The sequence below is a fragment of the Leptinotarsa decemlineata genome, unplaced genomic scaffold (genome assembly GCF_025532065.1).
Source record: "Leptinotarsa decemlineata unplaced genomic scaffold, Ldec_3_MD MMD2_tig00026328_RagTag_RagTag, whole genome shotgun sequence".
NCBI classification, from domain to species: Eukaryota; Metazoa; Arthropoda; class Insecta; order Coleoptera; family Chrysomelidae; genus Leptinotarsa; species Leptinotarsa decemlineata.
This window is the reverse complement of record NW_027412688.1, coordinates 14141929-14167168: the sequence shown is the minus strand read 5'-3', so window position 1 is coordinate 14167168 and position 25240 is coordinate 14141929. Positions and strand designations below refer to the sequence as shown.

At 34.6% G+C, this 25240-nt stretch overlaps 1 protein-coding gene and 1 long non-coding RNA gene across 3 annotated transcripts in view; both read left to right on the top strand.

The window, feature by feature from the left end:
* Positions 1-4582, top strand: part of LOC111512606 (uncharacterized) — a 79985-nt gene extending 75403 nt beyond the window's left edge. For both annotated transcript variants that reach the window (XM_023168747.2, XM_023168748.2), the window contains exon 4: positions 1488-4582. In XM_023168747.2, the coding sequence (XP_023024515.2) occupies positions 1488-3360 (1873 nt within the window). In that variant the 3' untranslated portion in view covers positions 3361-4582. The remainder of the gene's footprint in view (positions 1-1487) is intronic.
* A 14666-nt stretch (positions 4583-19248) lies between these two features.
* LOC141485450 (uncharacterized) lies at positions 19249-24555 on the top strand. The gene is made up of 2 exons (XR_012467216.1): positions 19249-19702; positions 24276-24555. It is a non-coding gene; the product is annotated as an uncharacterized lncRNA (long non-coding RNA).
* The last annotated feature ends 685 nt before the right edge of the window (positions 24556-25240 follow it).

Sequence of the window (25240 nt, the reverse complement as noted above, 5' to 3'; positions counted from 1 at the left end):
GCCAATTGACACTGTTAGCAACCCTTTAAGCGTGTTCAACTTGGATATGATTCCAGATGATACCAAATCTTCAGATGGAATCAGATCTCCTTGTCCTTCGGTTCATATATCTAGTTCAGTTTTAAATCCTCAGCAACGACAAGAGTGTTCTGACCTGAATTTGGTGATAAATTCACACATTCACCAAAACGGTAATGTAGGAGGAACGAGAAATCCAACAATTAGTACTTATGACTCTGAGGCTCCAGTTGAAGATGTCATTTCAGCAGCAGCTGAACCAATAGCTGCCGATCCAGTAGCTGCAGATCCAGGTGTAGCTAACACTGGCATTGGTGCTCCTCAAGCTGCGATTCCATCACCTGGAGCCGGTGGTTCTGGTGGATCGGGAGGTTCTGGGGGGAGTGGTGGTAGTGGTGATAATGGACCATGGAAATTTCCTGACCTGAAACACTTATTTGAAGCTATAGGTTATATCTGGAATGGACTCGGGAACTTTTTCAGTTTTTTAAGAAATCCATACCTATACATCATTCCCGCAGTTTTGTTTTTCCTTTTGGGTTTTTTCAAAGTTCTTGCCTTATTTCCATGGTGGATTCCTATACTACTGTTGTATTTGGGTGTGAAAAAAAATAAACCAAAACAAACCATTTCTTTTTATAAACATGTGCATAAGCCCGTTCATCATGCGGATGGATGGTTCTGGAATCATAGAACGAAAACCTGGCAGAATGTTCAGGATTTTTCACTTAAAAAGAGGCAGGACTTTGGCAGTATCGATTACGATGCTAGTGACAGCTTGTCTAAGGACCTCAGTCGTATCCATAAAATATACTCAAGTGACACTAGTCCAATTCAGACCTGGAAGGTCAGGAAAAGAACAAAGCGGTGAATAAGAAAGTTTATCATAGATTTACAATTATTATCATTTATTTATAAGTTATCCAAAACTTTGAAGAAATCTACTCGACCCTGGAACCTTCACGAATTTCATCTGGTCTCACACTTACCTAGTCAGCCGTGAAACAGTTAGATGAACAGTTGAATAAATTGAAATATATGCGCAATAGATCATTTATTGGTTCTTCCATACCATTTAACACTTTCAAATCGTCACGTAAGTGAAAACAGTACAATTTATCAGTTTGTTGAGATTGTCTGTTATACACTTCTAGTCAGTTATTTACGACGAATGGTTTTGGTTACATGTATGTGAAAGTATTATAGTATTTTGATGAGAATCAATATCGATAAGTTTTGAGTATGAAAATGTCTGAAAAATGAGACGAAGTATCTTGGTTATAACCAAAAAATGGGTTAATTAATGAATAACCCTTTTTATCAAAACGTTAATTTATTTATTGAGTTATTTATTCATTAATTTCGCTGAATTGTTGAATTTTACTCCAAAAATAAAAAAATTCAAATTGATTTGTTAGTTTTATTACGTCAATTCAATCTTAAACATTGTATTTTTTGATTCATTCTAGATCGTCACCTTTCCGAGAAAACCAGAAAATCACTAAGAATGATATTTTGGATGTCAATACGACATCTTTAAATATACTGGATGTCAGAACTCCACCGAAAATTAGACAACAGCTCCAGAATAAATTGAAACAGAAAGAAGAAATTGAAAATTCACATGCTGGTGTTGCAATTCCCGTAGATGAGACTGCAGTAAAGTTAGAAGAAACTACAAAAAAATTGAATTTCTATAAAATTGAGAGACCTACCACCGATAGTGGTTTGTCAACTTGGATCTTAGTAAGTGGTAACACCTCCCCTCCACCAACGAAACCTCCATCGAAAAATGCCGTTGCCGGCTACAATAATGGTTATAAACCTAAAGAGAACTCAACAACAATTTTGCGGAAACCAGAAAAAATTGTTAAACCAATTTTCAGAAAACGTACTCCAATCACTACAGAGAAAACATCCAGACCTCCTCCAACTACAACAACTTCTATGCACGAGCTGCCTAAACTTACAAAAGTCAAGGCATCAGAACTGAATAAGGCGGTGAATAAGAAAAATAATACTGCAGGTGTAATGAAGAAACCTACAACGGTATCAAATTCAACAAAAAAGTCAACATCAACACCAAACCATCCAAAAATTTCATCAACAACAGAAGGTGTCAAGAATATTGTAAATTCCATCGCTAATTCTGACTTGAAAAATTCTACAGATCTCAGTTCTAGTTCTTTATCAGCAGAACCTAAAGAAGGAGATGCGGATTTATCTAACAGTGATGGCAAAAAGAAAAAGAATCCAAGTAAAAGGAAGAAGAACAAAAATCGCCGTCGGAAACCTGTAGAAAAAAATGGAAACAACACTAGTGTATCTAAGCCAGCAAAAGTTAAGAAAGAAAAACCGATCAGCACCCAGCTATATAATTACTTATCTAGAGAAATAATGCCTACCGTAGGAGTTGGTTTGGTAGGTTTGATGGTGACCGCAGGATTAGCAAGCTATTTTCTGTATCCATTTGGAATTGCAAGAAGGTCTTACGAGATAGACAGAAAGGATAAAGAAGGAAATTACTTCTACAGCAACGATTACTCCAATGGTATTCCTGAGGAGGAAGCTATAGGAAAAGTTATAGCAGGCATGCCATCAAATTCTGAGAGCATGGCAACAAACTCGTACTCCAACACAAGATACAGGTTAGTAGACCGCAGAGCACAAATAAAACCTCAACCTTACGAAGGTGTGGTGCAGGGTTCGGTAGAGGATGTGCCATTGACTTTCGACAGACAGGATCAGGATAACACATATAGTAGCAACTATCAGACGCTCGATTACAGTACTAATCTAGACGATAAGAAATTCGTTGTTGGAAATGTACCCGAAGAGCTCGTGAAAGAAGTCACGCCTGTTTCTGTTCCTGAACATGGGCCACGAAATTTAAATGTACTTTCTGCTGTTGAAAGTGTGAACAAAGAAGAGAAGGTCCAGGAGAGAGTTAATGAATTACGACCTGCTTTTGGACCTAGAAGTTTGAGAATAAGAAGAAAAAGAAGTGGTATATCTAATGAAATCGAAGATCTGACACCAATTGAACCAATCGATGTCACTGAAAGTGAGTTTATTCAGAAAATCGAGAAAAAAGTATCTACCACTACTGAAGGGGTAACAACTGAATCACTAATAACTACCACAGAAGTTCCATCTACAACAACTGAAGGATTTCCTCAGAAATTCGCTTCATTCCTTGATTTGATGCAAGATTTGATTCATGTGAAAGCAAGATTGAGTTTACAGATTCTTCAAAATGCCAGCCATAGTTTCTCCCGATATATTTCTAGAGCTCAGGCACGACTTGATGAACATATACGTAAGAGAGCGAAGAAAGATTGAAATTTGTGATGTTATAGGATAATTGTTGATAGGTTTAGATATTTATTAATATAGATGTAGCTTTTGAGAGACGCAGTGATGATTTTGTATACCGTTACAATCATGTTGTTTTGTGGGAGATGTTGTATAGGGTGAGCCAACGAAATGAATGAAGTATGTTCTCGTATTTGTTGAGAGACAGAAATCGACGAGACGAGTAATTTTTCCTGATCGCAAATTATAAGAATTCGGTTTCTTTTTCCATTTGCTCACTCTCTATAATGTTTCTCGATAATGTATGTCAAACTTTATTTGAGTTAATCTTTGTTCGCTCTTTTTCAATTCGATTCAATATATCTGATATATTTCAATTTTCATACTTCCATCTCGATCTTAATCTAAAATATCATCAGTATCATCATTTTAATTGTTTTGAAAATTTGTGTACTCTCGGGATTACAAAAATGAATTTTGTAGTTGGCTTGCGGAACGAAAACCAAATGAATTTTGGACGTTGTCAACATTTTTTTGAAATTGTCGATGATTTACCTATATTCTTCAAAATTGTATTGGCTTTGCAACTGACCAACTTCAGGAGCCCCGGTTATCTTTGATATCCGAGGATTGAGTTTTCTTTGGATCACTAAGGCTTTTACTTAAGGACAGTTGAATCAAGCAGCAACTTCGTTGTTCAGCCTAGCCCCTCTGATGAGGCCTATGACGGTTAAAAACAGCGCTATAGTGTTGAATCATGAATGCGTTGAAGATGGAATCTTCGTGAGAGGAGATGTAATCTTTTACACACTCAGGCTTGCCCTTTAAGGACAGTTGAGTCCAGAATGCATTCGTGGTTCAACCTAGCATCACTGATGAGACCTATGGCGGATCGAAATAGTCCTGTCCGGTATTAGATTACGGATGAGTTGTTTTTTGGCTGTGATTTCAGCAGCTGCTTCTTTCAAATTCCAAAAAAATCACGATTCTTCAAAATTGCATTTCTTATAATTCATAATATCATGTCGAAAGGTATATCCGTCAATGAATATAGTGAAATAAAATAATGTGTAATTACGAGAGTACGTAGATGAGGGTTTTGGAAAATCATTGCATATTCAAATGGATTGTATGAATGACTAACTGAAATATGAGACTGTTAATAAAAGTTGGGAAATTCACATATTATAGGTCGTGTGTGCTCTCTAGTTTTCAATTTATATATGTAAAATATATTCACTATGATATATTCAAGAGTATTGCATTCCCATTCCTGTCCATCTATTCAAAAGTGAAATATACTCATAGTTCTAATAAAACATTCTCTCACATCAGAATAATGTTTGCCTGGTTTCACCTACTAATTCCTTACTTATCTGAAATGAAGTTTTATGAAGGTTTGAAGAGTTTCAAAATATTCAAGGCATTAAAAAGTTTTCAGTTTTTTTTATTTTTTAGCTCTCTTACTGGATATAGTCAATACCATTTACATATTAAATATTGAAACATTTCATTGATGGAAAATGAAACAATATAAGGAAAATTTGAATAACTTTTTACGGAAGAACTGTAATGAAATCGAAGCAGGTTAAGTCATGAATGCTATCCAATAAAAAAAAATTGATAAACCATACCTTCGGTGTACGGATTCATCCTACGGTACTTGGGGTATTCGTAAACATAGTAGGTACAAAAATCACCAAGAACATCTTGGATGAGCTGGTACCTCATATGCAGTTCTCAAGAAACCAAAAATTACTTTTGTGGTATTTTATCAAATTTTCCTTAGAAAGATTGTCATACCTTTTATCACAAATCGGGCAATTCAACACTCAATATAGAATAAACTTTTGTCTGATTTCTACTAAGTTTATTATTTGTTTTGACCGGTTTCAATTTGTTAGACCATCAGTTCCACAAGTAACTGATACATTTTGTCAAGAAAAATCCTTGAATATAAAATTATACAGTCAAGTATCGGTAATAGGTACCTGAAATAACAAATGTTACTTGAATTATCAATACCAATACCACAAAAATAACTAATTATCTTCTATAATATATCAAGATTACCAACTATTGATCCCCAAGAACCGATTTTTCCAACTACCAATGGATCCTAAACTAGGGAGAGCTGCATAGTTGATCCAATGCTTACAACAAATTCATCCCTTTTTCTTTATTGCACGTATAAGAATTTTCACTCCCGTCGGCATTTTTGATGTTTCGGGTGACCATGATCTGACTTCATCATTACTACGAGAAGCTCACAGTAAATATCTCATATGATTGTGAACCGTTTAGGAATCGATGGAAAATACGACAAGGTGATGAAATAAACATATTTTGTATAGTAAGATTATACAATTTAGGTCAAAAACTTATGCTGATCTATTCTGAAAGTTTTTCAGAATGTTGAGTTTTTGATTTTTTATAACATTTGTTTTCAAATTTCTATTGTCAAATTTCAAAGTATAATAAATTCTTTCCCTTGTGAAAAGATGAAATGAATAACCCAAAGGACAATTAAATGAGTAGAACCGGCCGATACTTGATGAAAGTCCATATTTAAACTAATAAATACAGTTTATTGTATGATTTTCACTATAGAGGGTTTTACAAAAACCGCGACACGTGTTTCGCTATACAATAAATAGCTTTCTCAAGCATAAACTAAAAGTTACTTCCAAATTACAACCATTTTATACTCTAAACGATCAGGTATGAATTCATCAACTATATCAATAAATTTTTCGAAAGTACCGTAAATATACTAACTATTTTACCTGGAAATGAACAGATTCAATAATGGCGAATTATAGTTATAAATATAATATAAACATTACATGCTTCATATCGACCTCCATCAACAAATATAATTAGCTACATAAATGATATTAATAATAACTTGGAGAAACTAAACAAAAATGATTTAGACGTATTTATGGGTGACATAAATATCAATTTACAAAATGAGGAATCTCTTGATGTGAATAATTACATAAATGTCCTCAATGAAAACGGCTTTATGTCCTATATCAATACAACAACAAGAGAAACCGAAAACTGTAAATCTACAATTGATCACATTTTTGTCAGAAAAAATAAGAAAACAACTAATATCAATGCATATGTTATTGAAACGAATATATCTGATCACTATTCAACATTCTTATCTGTATCATACAATGAAAAACAAAAAAGGGAACAAAACAAGGGAATACAAAATAGCTTTTTGGATCACACCAAGCTAAACCACCTCTTACGAAAAGAAAACTGGCAAAATATTTTTTTGAATGAAGATGTTCAACATTGCTACAACTTATTCATAGATAAAATTAATGAGAATATAACGAAATGTACAAAAACTAAAAACTGTTTTCTATATTCTAAAAAAATTAAACCTTGGATCACAACAGGGCTCATTAAATGAATCAAATATAGTGACCGTTTAAAAAGAAAATGAATGAAAAATTCTTCAATTGAAAATAAAACAGAATACTCACAATATCAAAATATGCTAAATAGATTACTGAAAGAAACAAAAAATCAATATTAAAGAAATAAAATATACGACGCAGGAAGGAACTACAAACAAATTTGGGAAATTATAAACTGCGCTTCAAATAATATTAAATCAAATAAACATGAACTGAAAAACATTCCAATCTATAATAGGGAAAGCATTGAAACTATAACTAATCTAGATAAAGTAAACATACTGATTGATTTCTTCACTAACATAGGCAAGAAAATGGCAGAAAACATGAATAAGGATGATCAGCTGAAACCCAATGAATTAATAGAAAAACAATATGTTTCGTCTTCAATTTACCTGAGACCTGTCACGGAAAATGAAATCATTGAACACATATCTAACTTAAATAATAAAACTTCAGCTGGTCCTGACGGGCTGACCGTGAATACAATCAAATTAATACATATGCACATAATTTCACCACTGACATACATCATTAGTCTATCCTTTTCAAAAGGGGTGATACCAAAGCAATGGAAGGAAAGTGATATAACACCTGTCTTTAAATCTGGAAAAAGAAAGGATCCTAGTAACTATCGACCAATTTCAGTTATAAATAATTTAGCATAAATTTGTGAAAAATGTTTAAAATCTAGACTTATGGAATTTTTTGAGAAAAATCAAATAATATCAAACAGGCAATTTGGTTTCAGAAATAATCTAAGCACACAACATGTCATAATTGATCTTACAAAAGGGATTGTTGACTGCTTAGATAAGTCAGAGAAACGTTTGTTTGAAGGTGATCGACAATGTTTCGTGATGAATTTCACTAGTTCGGACTTCCATTGTCTACTATATAAAATGATTTGAAATCCCTGAAACAAGTAAAAAAGAATAATTAAAAAAGAATAGTTGAAAATAACAATTATATCAAGCAACAATAAACCTGAAATGAAATGATAGTAAAATAACCTACAAGTAAAAATATAATAATTGAATGAATAAAAATTAAAGGAATTAAAAAAGAAAATAAAAAAAAAAAATAAAAAAAAAAAAAAATGTAGAGATTCCAAGTCACGTTAGTTCACGACGTTTCGATTGTTGGTATCTACAATCGTCTTCGGGTGATGACTGGACTGATTCCTCCGAGAGATGACTATTTTATAGGTCGTTGAAATACTTTCACTTTCTCTACTTTCCATTTTCCGCTTCACTGATTCTGTAAGAGATGACCGTTTTGGCGGGAGTTGGTCATTTTTCGTTTGATGATGGGTTTCCATATGTTTCGTATATCTACGCTGGCCTGGCTGAATACGTTGTTGGACAACATGTATGCGGCTTCCTTGAATTTTCTCCTGAACCAATGTTCCTCTCTGTGCAAGATCTCAGCTTGGGACCACTCGATGTTGTGTTGATGGGTCCAAACATGGTCTGCTATTCCTGATTTGCTGGTTTCTCCTCGCTGTGTGTGCTTCTTGTGCTCGGCAATGCAATGAGATATGTTGACGACACCTTCATAATATGGAACCATGGGAATACTGAACTAGACGCCTTTCTGAAACACATCAACAGCGTGAGACCTTCCATCACTTTCACAATGGAGAAGGAAATCCACAATGAATTGCCATTCTTAGACGTTTTGGTGAAGAGGACCGACACTAAGTGGGAAACATCTGTATACCGAAAACCCACTCATACGGGACAGTATCTGAACCACGAATCCAACCACCATCAATCGACAAAAAGAGGAATCATCAAGACTCTATTAGACCGTGCTTTTGGGCTCTGTAATACGAAGGAAGGTCTCGAGAAGGAACTAGATATCATCAAAAATGATCTTCAACGGAATGGCTACTCCAAAGCGATGGTAGAAAAGACTTTGGCTAGAAGACAGCAGGAGCCTCGCAAGGAAGAGAAGCCGTCACAACCAGTGGTTGCACTTCCCTACATCAGAGGATTATCGGAGAGGATAAGAAAAATTCGTTCCAAGTACAACATTAGAACCTGTTTCAGATCCGGTAACACTATCCGTAGCAGCCTCACGAAAACCAGGCCCCCAAACGCATACTGCGATTCCAAGAATTGCATTTACCGAATACACTGTGAGTGCGGAAAATCCTATATTGGTGAAACTAAGAGGCCATTGAATGTTCGCATTGCCGAGCACAAGAAGCACACACAGCGAGGAGAAACCAGCAAATCAGGAATAGCAGACCATGTTTGGACCCATCAACACAACATCGAGTGGTCCCAAGCTGAGATCTTGCACAGAGAGGAACATTGGTTCAGGAGAAAATTCAAGGAAGCCGCATACATGTTGTCCAACAACGTATTCAGCCAGGCCAGCGTAGATATACGAAACATATGGAAACCCATCATCAAACGAAAAATGACCAACTCCCGCCAAAACGGTCATCTCTTACAGAATCAGTGAAGCGGAAAATGGAAAGTAGAGAAAGTGAAAGTATTTCAACGACCTATAAAATAGTCATCTCTCGGAGGAATCAGTCCAGTCATCACCCGAAGACGATTGTAGATACCAACAATCGAAACGTCGTGAACTAACGTGACTTGGAATCTCTACATTTTTTTATTTTTTTATTTTTTTTTATTATTTTCTTTTTTCATTCCTTTAATTTTTATTCATTCAATTATTATATTTTTACTTGTAGGTTATTTTACTATCATTTCATTTCAGGTTTATTGTTGCTTAATATAATTGTTATTTTCAACTATTCTTTTTTAATTATTCTTTTTTACTTGTTTCAGGGATTTCAAATCATTTTATATAGTAGACAATGGAAGTCCGAACTAGTGAAATTCAAGTCAGAGAAAGTTTATGTATATATTTCGACTTAGCAAAAGCTTTTGATACGGTAGGTCACGAAATATTAATAGAAAGACTAAATGAGGCAGGCATTCGCGGTCCAGCATCGAACATTTTACCAAACTATTTGAAACACAGATATCAGAGAATAAAAATTGATAACATTTGAAGCACACCACTTGAAATAACAACAGGAGTACCGCAAGGAATAGTTCTAGGCCCAATTCTTTTCCTTGTTTATATCAACTTGATAGCAAAAATTAAAGATTTCCAAGGACATCTTGTCTCATACACTGATGATACGGCAATTTTGTTTATTGATAATAACTGGGATAATCTATTCAATAAAGCTGAAAAGGATCTTATGAAAATTTCACAATGGCTAAATTATAGCAAGTTGTCTCTGAATACGTCTGAAAGTAAATTTATAACATTTTCTTCAAATGTCGACACTCAACCAAACAGAAATTATATTATGCTTCATAAGAAAACATGCACTCAACCAAATTGCAACTGTCCATCTATTCAAAAAACCAGAGAAATAAAATATCTTAGCGTAATTGTCGATCAATACCTTAAATGGAACGCGCAAATATGTAAACAATAAAGCTAGGCAAATGATTCGAAAATTTTACATACTTAGGTACATTTTAGACAATCGTAACCTAAAACTTATATATACATCTTTAATTGATCCATTATTTAGATACTGCATAGTAATATGGGGAGGATCATATAATAATGCATTACAAAATTTGAAAACTACTCAGAACTGTATACTAAAAATAGGTTTCAGAAAAAATAAACGTTTCTCCACTAATAAGCTTTACGAAGACCTAAACATCCTTAACATTGACAAACTACATATGCACCAATGATGAGTTTTAAATTTTTAAATTGATTTTAACATTTGTTTCCAAATTTCTATTGGGAAATTTCGAAGTATAATAAATTCTTACACTTGTAGTGAAAAGGAAAAATAAATAATCCTAAGGAAAATTATCACAATGGTGAGAAATGTTGATTTTTGAAAACAATATTTTGAACTGGTTGTCCATGCAATCATATGGCACATAAATTATAGAAATGATAAGGAAATTCTGTCTCTAGATGGAAATGGCTAGAGTTCTATAATCATTTGTCTCTACTCTCAAATGTTTATAGGGATTTTTTTGGAACTTCCACAAGAATCTTCACTCTATTCATTTCAGCATCTGTAATATTAGATAGAATCTCACTAGTAACTTCTAGACAGTAAGTTCCTCCTGTCTGTGTCAAATATTGAAGAGTAAATGTGTTTTTGACAGCTCTGGTAACTTGAACAGGAGTTGGGTTTCTGGCATTTCCACAAGTATTTCTCTGTTGAACAAAATAATTTTCCACACAGTCCTGATTTATATTCCTCGTCAATATGTAGAAGTGTCCTTCACTATGTAGGTTTTCTTCTCAAAGTTGCAGAAATGCCGAAATTGTTATCTGCCACCCCTCGAAAAATCTCATTTGTTCAGTCGAATTTTTTCCTTTTTTTGAAATTACAGTTAATTTGCTGAGGAATATTTTCATTTCTTTAAGAAAATCAATTTGTTTTGATGTTCCGAAACAAGGTTTATTGAAATGTTTGACATCGATTTGAATTCAAAATATCAAACACTTTATCCATTTTTTCAATGAATGTACCCGTCCTTATTGCTGCTGATGGTATCTGATTGAAACTGGCATAAGTATTCATCGCTCTAGTTACCGAATGACTGAAAACTTGACTTGCTAATTTAACCTTCATTATTTGAAACTTAGTTGAAAATGAATGAGATCAGCAAGTTTGGGTGCTAGTCTATAGGTATTGCTTTTCCTTATCCAAGTTGTAAAGTTGTCAAAGATGACTCATGTTCGTTGTAAATTCATCAAATTTCAAAAAATCATCGAAAAAATGGTTTCTGCTACATTTCAGCAGATGAGGAGTATCAAAAAAGTAAAATAAGGCAAAGAAATATGGCAGCTCTACAGTCACTTCGACATCTTTTCTGGCAAGTGTATAAAAATCAAAACCTAAATCTGAAATGATACCCCTAACTCCTAATCCAATTTTTAATCATTGCCTAACAGCTTCAATCATAATACTTTTTATATCCAGTATTGATGTGGATGAATTGGTAAAAAAGTATGCAACAGTAGGCTCCAAAAAAGGTTATTTGAATATACATTTGATACTTTGGTTTTGCAGAGATTTCAGTGGAAGTAATATTTTTCCTACGGATACATATTAGTCAAATGAAAAAATGTGGTTCAACAATTATTTTCCTTTGTGGATTTCCAATGGAACTCCGATTGTTTTGTCATTTTATATCATTACTTTTGAGGCATCTACTATTCGTAAAGTTCAATTTCATAAAAAAGGTCTGCATATATTCGGTCTACAACAATTTATTTTATGATTTTCGTTATATGTTCATTCCTACAATCTTACATCATGAATACTAGAAAAACATACATTTTTTCGTCAATTGGAAATCGAAAAAAAATTAATGCCGACATCTCCCTGCAAATTACAGCAACCCACAGTTCGACACTTGTTCATTTTAAAACTAGCCACGAATTTTTCATAAATACAAAACCACTACTTACAACGACTCACTTTGTAATAATATTCCATGTCTCAACTTGGCTCGCTTGGTAAACCCATCAGATTCAGTCGGTTGCGCAGTAGGTTCGAGGTGGGGAATCTTGACCCAAATATGGCGGAGAGTGAACTTACTTGTGTTTACTTCTATATGGTGGTAATACAGTGTCTCCCCGTAACAGATAAGTATGCATTTCCTTCCTCTCAATTGTTATAGTGCCTCTTCCACTACTTCCATTGACTTTTGGTGCTGAAATCCTTGGATTTAGACTTCAGAAATACCAGTCTCGTGAATATTGTTCAGCATCAAACTGAAGTTTTGTTTTCAAGGCTCAAAATTGCTGATATAATTTTCACTCCTGTTTTATTAAAATATGTTTTTCTCACTCATAGTAAGTGGGCATGTTTGAAAACTATCTATAAATCAAATCATCTGACGAACAATTTGTTCAGGCTAGTCGTCCCTTACCCACCTACACAGAAATAATTTTATTTTTGATTATGCGTTGATTGACTACCTTATACTGGCGAGAGGCCAAATAACTTTTCAATAACTGAAAATCGCTCCAAGCAGTTGTACCGCCAAAAGCATATGCAGGAATTACTTCTGTGAAGAATCCTGCACTGACACCTGTCGGATATAATCCAATGCCTTTCGTGGTATTAGCCAGGGGAGTACTATTATTGCTATCCACACTAGGAATCGCGATGTGGAAGGTGAGAACTCGTCAATCCTCAACAAGCACTTCTAAACGTTGTCGTCCTTGGTTGGGAAGGTCGAAAGTTGATTAGCGGAAAACAGGTTTGTTCAAATAGATTTGAATTGATAGAATACCTATTTTTAATCCTCAGAAATCTGTGTCTGCCATTCGAGTTATTTGAGTTGATTGTTCAAAATTGCTTCAAACTATGTATTTCAACAAATTTGCAAGCTAATTTCATCACCAGCTGTATGCTGAGACCATAGAATATATCTACGTGTTATGATGTGTTCTTTCAATTCCTATTCTTGTTCATCAGAAAATATAGCCTTCCACCCAGATTTTGGTTTATTCAAAACTTTATTTTTGATATTGTCATGTAAAATACTTTTAGGAGCAGAATAGATCTGCTTTAGGAGCAGAATAGAAACACTGTTTTTGGTGTCATTTCCAATGACACCAATAACAGTGTTTCATATCTTTGTTTGTCTCTGGTAGTTTTGAGGTATCTGAAATAGGCATATTTGAATCAGAATATAAATTTTGAATGTGAAATGAACAAAAGATTTTTGCATTCTACACTATGTATAAAAATCTTAACTTTCAATAGCTGCTTGTGATAATTCCGGTCGTCCGAGATTACCTGATTTAAGACGTCCGTCATTTGCCGACACACACAAAAAAGTAGAATTATATTTTCCTTTGAGGTTAGAATCTCTCAAGAATGGTGACGAACACTTAAAGATATTGTTGCATTAAACGTTGATTCAATCAAAAAATACTTATATTATACTTAAAATATTATACCATTATGTATGTATGTATGTATGTATTATGTATGTATGTATGTATATATGTATGTATGTATGTATGTATGTATGTATGTATGTATGTATGTATGTATGTATGTATGTATGTATGTATGTATGTATGTATGTATGTATGTATGTATGTATGTATGTATGTATGTATGTATGTATGTGTGTATGTATGTATGTATGTATGTATGTATGTATGTACGTATGTATGCATGTATGCATGTATGACTGTATATGTATGCATGTATGCATGTAACCTACTTGATATTTCTTGATCTATTCGCGGGCAGATGGCGCTGTACGTAACCTACTTGATATTTCTTTATCTATTCGCGGGTAGATGGCGCTGTACGTAACCTACTTGATATTTCTTGATCTATTCGCGGGCAGATGGCGCTGTACGTAACCTACTTGATGTTTCTTGATCTATTCGCGGGCAGATGGTGCTGTATGTAAGCTCCTTGATAGGTTGTTCAAAAGAAAATCAAAATAATAAATATAGTTTGAAAAACTAAAAAACACGCTTTTGAAGAACATCGAAATAAAAAGTTAAAAATGAATATATTTTGAATAAACTAAAAAACACGCCTTTAAAGAACATCTAACTAAAAAGTAAAAAATAATTATTTTTAAATGAGCTTGAAACAATAACGATCGAAAATTACTAGTATTATTGTGACAAAAGCGTGGGCGCTTTGTGCCATATTTTCTGTATATCTAGTGCCCAGGCTTTTTTTACAATAATACTAGTATTTTTCGATCGTTATTGTTTCAAGCTCATTTAAAAAAAAATATTTTTTAACTTTTTAGTTCGATGTTCTTCAAAAGCGCGTTTTTTTAAACTATATTTATTCTATCATACCTCAATCGAGCCATTCGTCATTATGCACCATCCGTGATTACCTTCACCCTTCTGTAATAACTGAAGAAGTATTCATCATAATGATTATTTTGAATATCTGAAAAACAATTCTCATATATATTTCAAATTTTCGTTTTGAAAAAGTTAAATGAACTTTGTGACTCCCTTCTACGATTTTTCTAGAACAAGTTTTGGTGAAAGATAAGTTTTCAGAAAAACAAAACATTTTGAAAATATGTATTCACTATGGCATCAATTATGCAGGTTTAACTATCAATAGTGGGTGATCAGCAGAACGGAACTAACACAAGTTATTCCAATATTTCGATAAAAATTTATTATCATCTTCAGGGAAAAGTTACAAAATTTGTATGTATTTTCCTTATGTATCTTTATCTGTGCATTGAGTTTTGGTGCTTTTGGGTTGTTGACTGTGTATCTGTTCAATGCTTTGTTGTTGAAGATCTGTTTGTTGGATTTTATTAGGCTATTAATTTGTCTTTCATATTTTGTGGTTAGATCGTGATTCATCGTGCTAAAATCGTTTTCCGTTATATATTTGTTCACTTTCATATTGTTCTCGTTCGACATAAAAAACATGTACTCCAACATACCAGTCAACGAAAGTATAAACATCATATCTGAGAAACTAAAACACCAAAACATAGACAGAACTTACATTAACCAAGCGGAACACAGTCTTAATACAATGCTTAATCAAAAGTATTTCGAATCTGAAGGGAAAATTTATAAACAAACAGATGGACTAGCGATGGGATCCCCACTATCTAGCATTATATCCGAAATATACCTGCAAACCTTAGATGAAAAAATCTTAACAATAATAAAAACACATGATGGAAAAGGAGAATGGTTCAGATACGTTGACGATGGACTGTACATATCACAAAACAATGGAATAAGAATAGAACAAATAACAAAAGAAATTAACGAAATAAATCAAATACTATGTTTCAGCATTGAGGAAGAACACAACTCAAAACTTAACTACCTGAACATAACCATAGGATATAACCACAACAAAACACAATTTCCAATGGTAATATACAGAAAACCTACACAAACAAGCTCCACCATACCCGCAAGTTCAAACCATCCACCATCACACAAAATGGCTGCCTATAACGCATTCATATATAGAATGTTGAGGATATCACTCAGCAATGAAGCCCGAAACAAAGAACGGAAAATCATATACCAAATAGCGAACGAAAACGGATACACCCAAAAGACAATTGATAAACTAGAAAACAGAATCAAACAAAAAATACAGAACAAGGATCAAGCCACCCCAACAGACAAAACAACACAACGATGGACAGCATTTACGTACGTAGGATACCAAACCAAAAAACTAACAAACATCTTCAAGCCACTGAACATCAACATCACATACAAGCCGAACACGAAGATAATACAAAAAATAAACAACTATGAAAAAGAAGAAGACAAAGACCAAAACGGGATGTACAGTATACAATGCTCGGACTGCAACAAATTCTATATCGGCCATACCAAGAAAAAACTGATCCAAAGGTACAATGAGCACAAAAAGGCATACATAAATCCAACAGTATATAAATCAAACCTTGCAACACACGCCATACAAAACAAACATAATTTCCCCCCACCAGAGAACATAAAACTAATAAAACAAATCAACAAGGGAAACCGCATGGACATTTGGGAAAACTTGAACATCCATAAATTCAACAGTCATAAATTACTTATCGAGGAACAAGTACAAATCAAAACACAACAAGATCTCACATTCAATATATTAAACAATACAGGCAAATTCACCTAAAGTACCTGAAATACCTGAGTTAAGACGCTCTGACCGTATAAAGAGACAGACAACAGGATGACCAGTTCAGTTTGAGGAGTGCCAGAAGATGACAGTACTACCAACTGTCGAAAGCGCTCGCAGATAATTAATAGAAAATATAAAGCTTCAAATCCTTTTTGTAGAATTTAATATTGAAATATATATATAATATATATATATATATATATTATATAATATATATATATATATATATATATATATACAAATAGAGATTTTATCGAGTGTGCTTGATATAAATCAAAAATTAAACAATTTTTGGACACAACACTCAAAAAAGGGGGGCAAACCGCGGACACGTGTTTCTGGCTATTGGCCTCATCAGCGCGGTGCAGCCAAGTGTAAAGATGGGAAACACTTGTTTGCCGAAATCAGGAAACAACACAAACGCATGGAGTCAACAACAGGAGCTAACCGCACATTTGTGGTTCCAGTTAGAAGACCTAGAATTCCCTAGAAATCTGAAGTTTTCACGGATAGGAATATGCTGAACTGGTTTTTCCGAGTATTTGATCCGTGTATGTGATATTATCTTTAATTTCGATACCTTAACGGGGAGATGAGGTCAACTAAGAAGAAGAAGAACTCAGGTAAAAACAACAACATGTAAGTAGTAGGTAGTAGAGTTTATGGACTACTCTATCTCTGAACTCGTAACGAATACCATTTTACCAGTATAGTAAGAAGTGAGTTGAGCAAGGTCAACAAACTTCTGAACACGTAACAGCACACCTTGATAACGACAAATGAGATTTTGTCGAAACGTTGGTGAAATTAGAGATAATATCACATACACGGATCAAATACCCGGAAAAACCAGTTCAGCATATATATATATATATATATATATATATATAATATATATATATATATATATATATATATATATATATATACAGTGTCACCGATAAAATCCGCATCAAATGGGAAACTTTTTTATTTATCGTTTTATGTGAAATTTGATTTTGGCAGTAGATTTTGCTTAAGAAATGATGTCAAATGGCGTCTACAAAATAGGTCACGTGATTTCCTTAACCTGTCAAAATTGACATTTAAAAAAAGAAACATTGAAAAATGACATTATTCTTCAAAATATCCAAAAATATCAAAGGATAAAAACATTTTCTTTTGTAATTTTATACCCACACACCAAGTTTCAAACCCATAATAAGTATTTTATATTTTCACTATTTTTCCGCACTCCTGCTTTTTCTACTTATCAAAATTTAAGCACACCCGTACTAAATCATTTATTTTAACTAAACTCGTCACCGAATTTCTTTTTTTGTAATATAATAATATTTTAAGAGCCTCTTTGATGTTAAAAACAAATTTTGAAAAATAAAAGTTGTCAAACTTGATGCAAAGTTCATCTAGTTTCAACGGGGCTTCCCAAACTATACAGTACTTGAGTTTTTTAATGGCCTCACAATATGAATTAGAACAAAACGGAACATAAGGAAACATCATTTCGTGATTCTTGAAGCCCATTCAATAAAAGAAAAAAACTCATAGTATTTACATTTACCTACTCCGCTAACAACACTAATTTAAAAAAACTGGGTAGGCTGTGAAAAAATATGAAACTACATAATGTGTTTTAGAAAACGTCACTGTCACTGAATAAATTAATGCCCGTTAGTTCAATGTAATGTATGAAAATTAAAATAATATGTTATCTTTACAAGAAAAAATTGAAATTGTGCTAATTTGTGGTGAAAACACATTGCATCGACAAGTGGCTGATATTTTTAACGCAAGACATCCTGGTAGACATGTACAGCAATCCACTGTAAGTAGGATTTAAAAAAAAATTAAACTGACTGGTTCAGTTGAAAATACTTTTAAAAAACGTCATAATCCATCACGCAATAATGATGAGGTTCAGTTGGCTGTCTGCCTGGATGTTATTGAACAGGGAAAATCAAGTATTACCAATATTGTAGATAGAACTGGCGTTAAAAGAGAAAGCGTAAGAGCAATTTTACACAAAAATAAATTCAAACCCTAAAAACCCAAACTAGACTAGATTTCTCTTTCTGGTACCAAGGAGAAGTAGAATTAAACAGAAAATTTCCTTACAAAATCCTATGGACCGACGAAGCTACCTTCACATCGAACGGCGTAGTCAGTTCCCAGAATTGTAGGTGGTGGGCTCAGGAAAATCCTCATTTTGTGATAGAATGTCGGGACCAATATTCATTTAAAACAAATGTGTGGTGCGGTGTTTTAAATAATCAGGTAATGGGACCATTCTTTTTTAGACACAATTTAACTTCTCAGGATTATTTGCAATTACTAAATACTGAGATCAGTGATATAGTGGACAATATGCCGGTTGAAATAAGACACAGTCTGTGGTATCAATGTGACGGGGCTCCTATTCATAGTTCAAGTCAAAGAGAAACTATTAGAAATGTTTAGGGGCAAAGTTATTGGGCGAAATATGGAGCAAATATGGCCGCCTAGGTCGCCAGATTTAACCCCCACTAGATTTTTTCTTGTGGGGTTACTTAAAACAAATCGTTTATAAACAAAGACCTTTTCGTGACGTGAATCACCTAGAAACTGTTATTAGAAACTCTATTTTAAACATAAACCCTGTGAGTATCAGCAACTCAATAAAAGATGTATCAAGAAGGACAATCATCTGCATAGATCGCGATGGAAGACATACAGAAATGTAGTGTATTTAATGTCGTGAATCTTTTTTCGTGTTTTTTTGCTATTAGGTATTGTTAGGAGATCGACTCCGTGTGTCTACCCTCTGGGAGAGTTGCCTGTTACGCTAATGGATATCAAAGGATAAAAAGTAGCTGAGCGCGAGTACGAACTGATAACGGAAAAAAGGCTAGCAGGCGATGAGTAAGATGGGACAGCGTTTGGCATGGTCGATCGCGGAGAATAAGTTTAATATGTATTGGTGGTGGTTGCGGAATATTTCAAATAAAACATTATATTAATCAGTTTACTTTTGATTCTTATTATTTTACTACAAGTCAGAAGTGGGATAGTGATCTACGTGAGAGAAGGTAACAAAGCTGTTAGAGGCCGAAAATTTACAATGCCGAAAGGAAAATCAAAAAAAAGGAACCGACGTATTTCCACATCATCATCATCCAGTGATTCTTCGTCGGAAGTAAGGAGGTTAAAAAAAAAGTTGAAAACAACTCAAAGAAAATTGAACAGAAAAACCGTGAGTAGAAACATTTATAGTAGTCTGAGTATTGATGAATCGTTGATTCCCGAATTCGATCCGGCATGCCAAGTCATTGACTCTGTGAGTTGGGTAGGGAAAGTTGATAAACTGAAAAATATATATCAGTGGGACAATATGTTAACTGTAAAATTGGCAACTAGCAGATTACGTGGGAATGCGAGGAAATGGTACGACTCTTTAATAGAAGAGTTTTCTTTGTGGGAGAATATGAAATCATCTCTTATCGAAACTTTTCCTAGTGTGATGTTAAATTCGGAAAATTGTTTATTGAAGCTGCAAACTATTCACATGAGAAGGGACAAAAACTGAGTGATTATTGTTTCGAAAAACTTGCCAAAATTAAAAAACTGAATTTAGATATCAACGAGACGAATATCATTGATTCGATTATTGAAGGTATAGGAAATGAACACATTAAACTTTCCGCTAGGGCAGCTAAGTTTACGTCTATAGGACATCTGGCTAATTACCTGGACAATGCAAATAGTATAGGGCCTACTACGAGTATATATAACAAATCATTTCGCCGTGATATGCCCGGTACATCGAAGAGTTCTTATTTTGATGATAAAAAAAATATGCGGAGTTTTCAAAAAAATAGCAGAGGAGAATTGAATAAAAACTTTGTGAAAGCCATACGTTGTTATAACTGCAAGGGTAATCATTTAATGAGAAATTGTCCAAAACCATTAGTTAGATGTTCAGTTTGTAAAAGAGCTGGACATTCACATCAACACTGTTTGAGTCGAAATGAAACAAAAAGCGAAGATGTAAATTCTACTAAGTCCAAGAATTCAAATGTGTTTTTGAAAACTGCGTATATAAATAATTGTGCTTTGAAGAATTGTTTAATTGATACAGGTAGTTCGTGCACTTTGATAAAAAAATCTATAGCTGGAAAACTTAAGCTGACCCTACAAAAAATGCGTGAAGGTATAGTTTTGCGCTGCTTTATGGGTTATATGATGTTATGTGATGAATTTGTTCATATAGATTTGAGTGTAGATGAAGTTTCATTCCAAGTAAATGTATATATTGTTGAAGACAAATTGCTGCAATATGATGTCATTATCGGCTGCGATTATTTGAATAATGCAGATATTGCCATCGTTAAAATTGGGGATTCCATCGTCCTTAGACGAATTTCCTCTTCAACCTGTTGTGAAATTAAATCAATAGCTCCAATATCCGTACTAGATGAAAGCACGATAAAAATCGGCGATGTAACTTGTTCTGAAAAGTCGCTTTGCTTTGAATTATTGAAAACTTTCAGAGATAGAATAGCGTTTACGTTGAAGGACCTTGGAAAAACTAATATCATTCAGATGCACATTAGATGCAAATCCGAAGAACCAATTGTCTATAATCCTTATCGTATGTCAATTCAAGAAAAGGATATACTCAATGGGTTATTGCGGGAACTTCTTGATAATGACATCATCAGGGAGTCTAGTTCTGCATACGCTAGCCCAGTTCTTATGGTAAAAAAGAAAACAGGTGATTATAGGTTATGTATAGATTATCGACGCCTAAACTCTGTTACTATTAAGGACAAGTATCCTTTGCCGCTCATAGACGATCAGATAGATATGTTGGGAGGAAATAAATACTATACGGCTTTAGATTTGGCCTCGGGTTTTTATCAAATACCAATGGCAGAAGACTCAATCGAAAAGACTGCTTTTATTACGCCATTTTCACACTATGAGTTTTTGAGAATGCCGTTCGGGCTCACTAATTCGCCGTCCGTTTTTCAAAAATTGATAAATACTGTGTTGAAAAATCGACTTAATAAAACGGTGTTTGCATACATAGATGACTTGATAATACCTTCCATTTGTGTTGAACAGGGAATCGAAAGGTTAAGAGATGTACTAAGTGATTTACGAGAAGCTAACCTAACACTGAAGTTGAGTAAAAGCAGTTTTTTTCAAAGTAACTTAAATTATTTAGGACAAGAGATTAGTTATGATGGAGTTAGGCCAGGTGAGCAGAAAGTGATGGCCGTTAAAAACATGAGATCTCCCAAAAACGTTAGAGAAATTCGTCAATTTCTAGGCCTATCAGGATACTTCAGAAAGTACATTAAAGACTATGCCAAAGTTGTGGCACCTCTTACACGACTACTTAGGAAAGGTACACCATTTCTGTGGTCGGACGAACAAGAAACAGCTTTCAAGGACGTCAAGGTGGCATTAACGACCCGGCCAATATTGTCTATCTTCGATCCAACGCTGCAGACGGAACTGCATACAGATGCAAGTTCTGTAGGTTTTGGTGCCATGTTGTTGCAGCAGAAAGACGGGAAGTCCAGGGTAGTTGCCTATTTTAGCAAACAAACGAGCCCTGAACAGAAACATCATCATTCCTATGAACTTGAAACTTTGGCAGTTGTACTAGCCTTTCAAAAGTTTCGAGTATATTTGATTGGTATTCAGTTTAAAGTTGTCACAGATTGTAATGCACTTCGATCTGCATTCGCAAAAAGGGATCTCGTACCTAGAGTCGGAAGATGGTGGTTACAGGTTCAGGAGTTCGATTTTGAGGTTATCCATCGACCTGGATCGAAGATGGAGCACGTCGATGCACTTAGCCGCGCTCCGGTTGAGAATTATATTGATATCATGAGTATCGACGTTACCGAAGGTGATTGGATTCTTGCTGCTCAATTGCAAGATGATCAGTTGAAGATAGTTAGAAGTATACTACAAAAGGGGGTTATCAATAGAGACACTAAGCAATATTTTGATATGTATTTGTTGAAGGACGACAAAATCTACAGAAGGATGGCAAATGGAAAAGCTTTGTGGGTTGTTCCTAAGTCTTCACGATGGCAAATTTGCAAACTTTGTCATGATGATTGTGAGCATTTTGGATTAGAGAAAACGTTGAAAAAAATCAATGAAAATTATTGGTTTGCTGGCATGCGAAGGTTTGTAAAAAAATATGTCAATGCTTGTTTGAATTGCCTCTACTACAAACAGAAAAGCGGAAAAGAAGAAGGCATGCTACATCCGATTGTAAAGGCTCCAATCCCATTCCATACACTACATATAGATCACATAGGACCATTTGTAATCAGCAGTAAGAAAAACAAATATATATTTGTAGTCGTAGATGGGTTCACAAAGTTCTGTTTCGTCGAAGCTGTAAGAGATACTACCACGAAATTGGCTGTAAAAGTTTTGCTGGATATAATACACATTTTTGGAGTACCGGTCAGAATAATTTCGGATCGAGGATCAGCTTTTACTTCAAAGACTTTTGCAACATTTTGTAGTACCTACGGGATTAAACATATTCTTAATGCTGTAGCTACTCCACGTGCAAATGGACAATGTGAGCGATATAACAGAACTATTTTGAATGCTTTACGTTGTACTGCGGCTGGTGCCCCCGAAAGCAAGTGGGACAGCTTTATTAAACAGGTGCAGAGTGCTATAAACTCCACGTATAATAAAGCAATAGATATGTCCCCTATGGAAGCCTTGACAGGTTGTAGGGGTAAAACTATGGCGGAGAGCAAAATTTTAAGAGAAGTACAGCAGGACTTAGGACGAGCTGAGTTACCTTTATTGAGGAAAAGGGTTCAGAAAAGACTAGCAAAGGATCAACAGGATCAGAAAGAAGGTATGATCGCAGAGCGAAAGAAGCCAAGGTATATTCTAGATGATGTGGTAATGGTGTTTGATAACATTTCTCCAAGTACCGGTTCCAGTAAAAAGCTTCTACCAAAGTACAAAGGTCCATTTAAAGTCACTAAGGTTCTATTCAATGACCGATATGAAGTTCAAGATATGAGAGAGAATTTCAAAGATTAAAGACAGTGACTGCTGTAGAACAAAATGAAACCATGATAATTCTGAAAGGTGAGACATTTTCAGTGGTCATCATAGAGAATGTGTGACTGTTGAGATGTAACAATATATGTGCAAGGCCAATCACATATGAGAATGTGTGACTGTTGAGATGGTACAATATATGTACAAGCTCAATCACATATGAGGATGTGTGACTGTTGAGATGGGTACAATATATGTACAAGGCTCAATCACATATGAAAATGTGTGGCTGTTGAGATGGGTACAATATATGTACAAGGCTCAATCACATGTAGGTTGTGTGTTTGTGACTGTTGAGATGGGTACAATATATGTGCAAGGCTCAATCACATATGAGAATGTGTGACTGTTGAGATGGAAACAATATATGTACAAGGCTCAATCACATGTAGGTGTGTGTGACTGTTGAGATGGGTACAATATATGTACAAGGCTCAATCACATATGAGAATGTGTGACTGTTGAGATAGGTACAATATATGTACAAGGCTCAATCACACATAGGATGTGTGACTGTTGAGATGGGTACAATATACGTACAAGGCTCAATCACATATATGGGTATGTGTGGCTGTCGAGATGGGTACGATATGTGTACAAGTCTCAATCACTTATAGGATGGGTAAATTATAAGTACAAAGCTCAAAAAAAAAACTGAGGAAACTTGTGGTATTCTATGAAATTAAATATTTTTTCTCTTCTTATAGATGAAACTGCTGAGAGTTCGCCTGAGGACAGGCTGAACGGTAGGATGGCCGAATGTTAGGAGATCGACTCCGTGTGTCTACCCTCTGGGAGAGTTGCCTGTTACGCTAATGGATATCAAAGGATAAAAAGTAGCTGAGCGCGAGTACGAACTGATAACGGAAAAAAGGCTAGCAGGCGATGAGTAAGATGGGACAGCGTTTGGCATGGTCGATCGCGGAGAATAAGTTTAATATGTATTGGTGGTGGTTGCGGAATATTTCAAATAAAACATTATATTAATCAGTTTACTTTTGATTCTTATTATTTTACTACAGTATAGGTACATGTTTATTTTCAGTTCCTTTTAATTAAGATTAAATTCCACCGTATTTTTTGTTAAAAAAACAATAAACACTCTAAGATATTGTTTCCTAATGTTCCGTTTTGTTCTAATACAATGTAGGTTTTCACGGATGGTAGAATATGATGTGTTGTTTTTCCGGGTGTTCATCCGTTGTGTACTATTCGATAGTCGACGTTTCGCCATCATCTCAGATGGCATTATCAAGACGAGTTACTGCTTCGCTTCGAGAGGTGTAACTGATGTTAGGTTCTTCTTGTGGTGTTTTTATACGGTTTCGCTTGCGTAAGTTGTATGGATTTGTTACCTGTTTTTCCACCTGAGGGTTGTTGATGGATTTTGGTAGTTCTCCTACCTGTTTTTCTACCTGAGGGTTGGCTTCTGGCGGTTCTCCTACCTGCGATGGTTCATTATCAATTTGTGGTTGTCCGTGTATGTGATATTATCTCTAATTTCACCAACGTTTCGACAAAATCTCATTTGTCATTATCAAGGTGTGCTGTTACGTGTTCAGAAGTTTGTTGACCTTGCTCAACTCACTTCTTACTATACTGGTAAAATGGTATTCGTTACGAGTTCAGAGATAGAGTAGTCCATAAACTCTCTACTACTACTACTACTTAC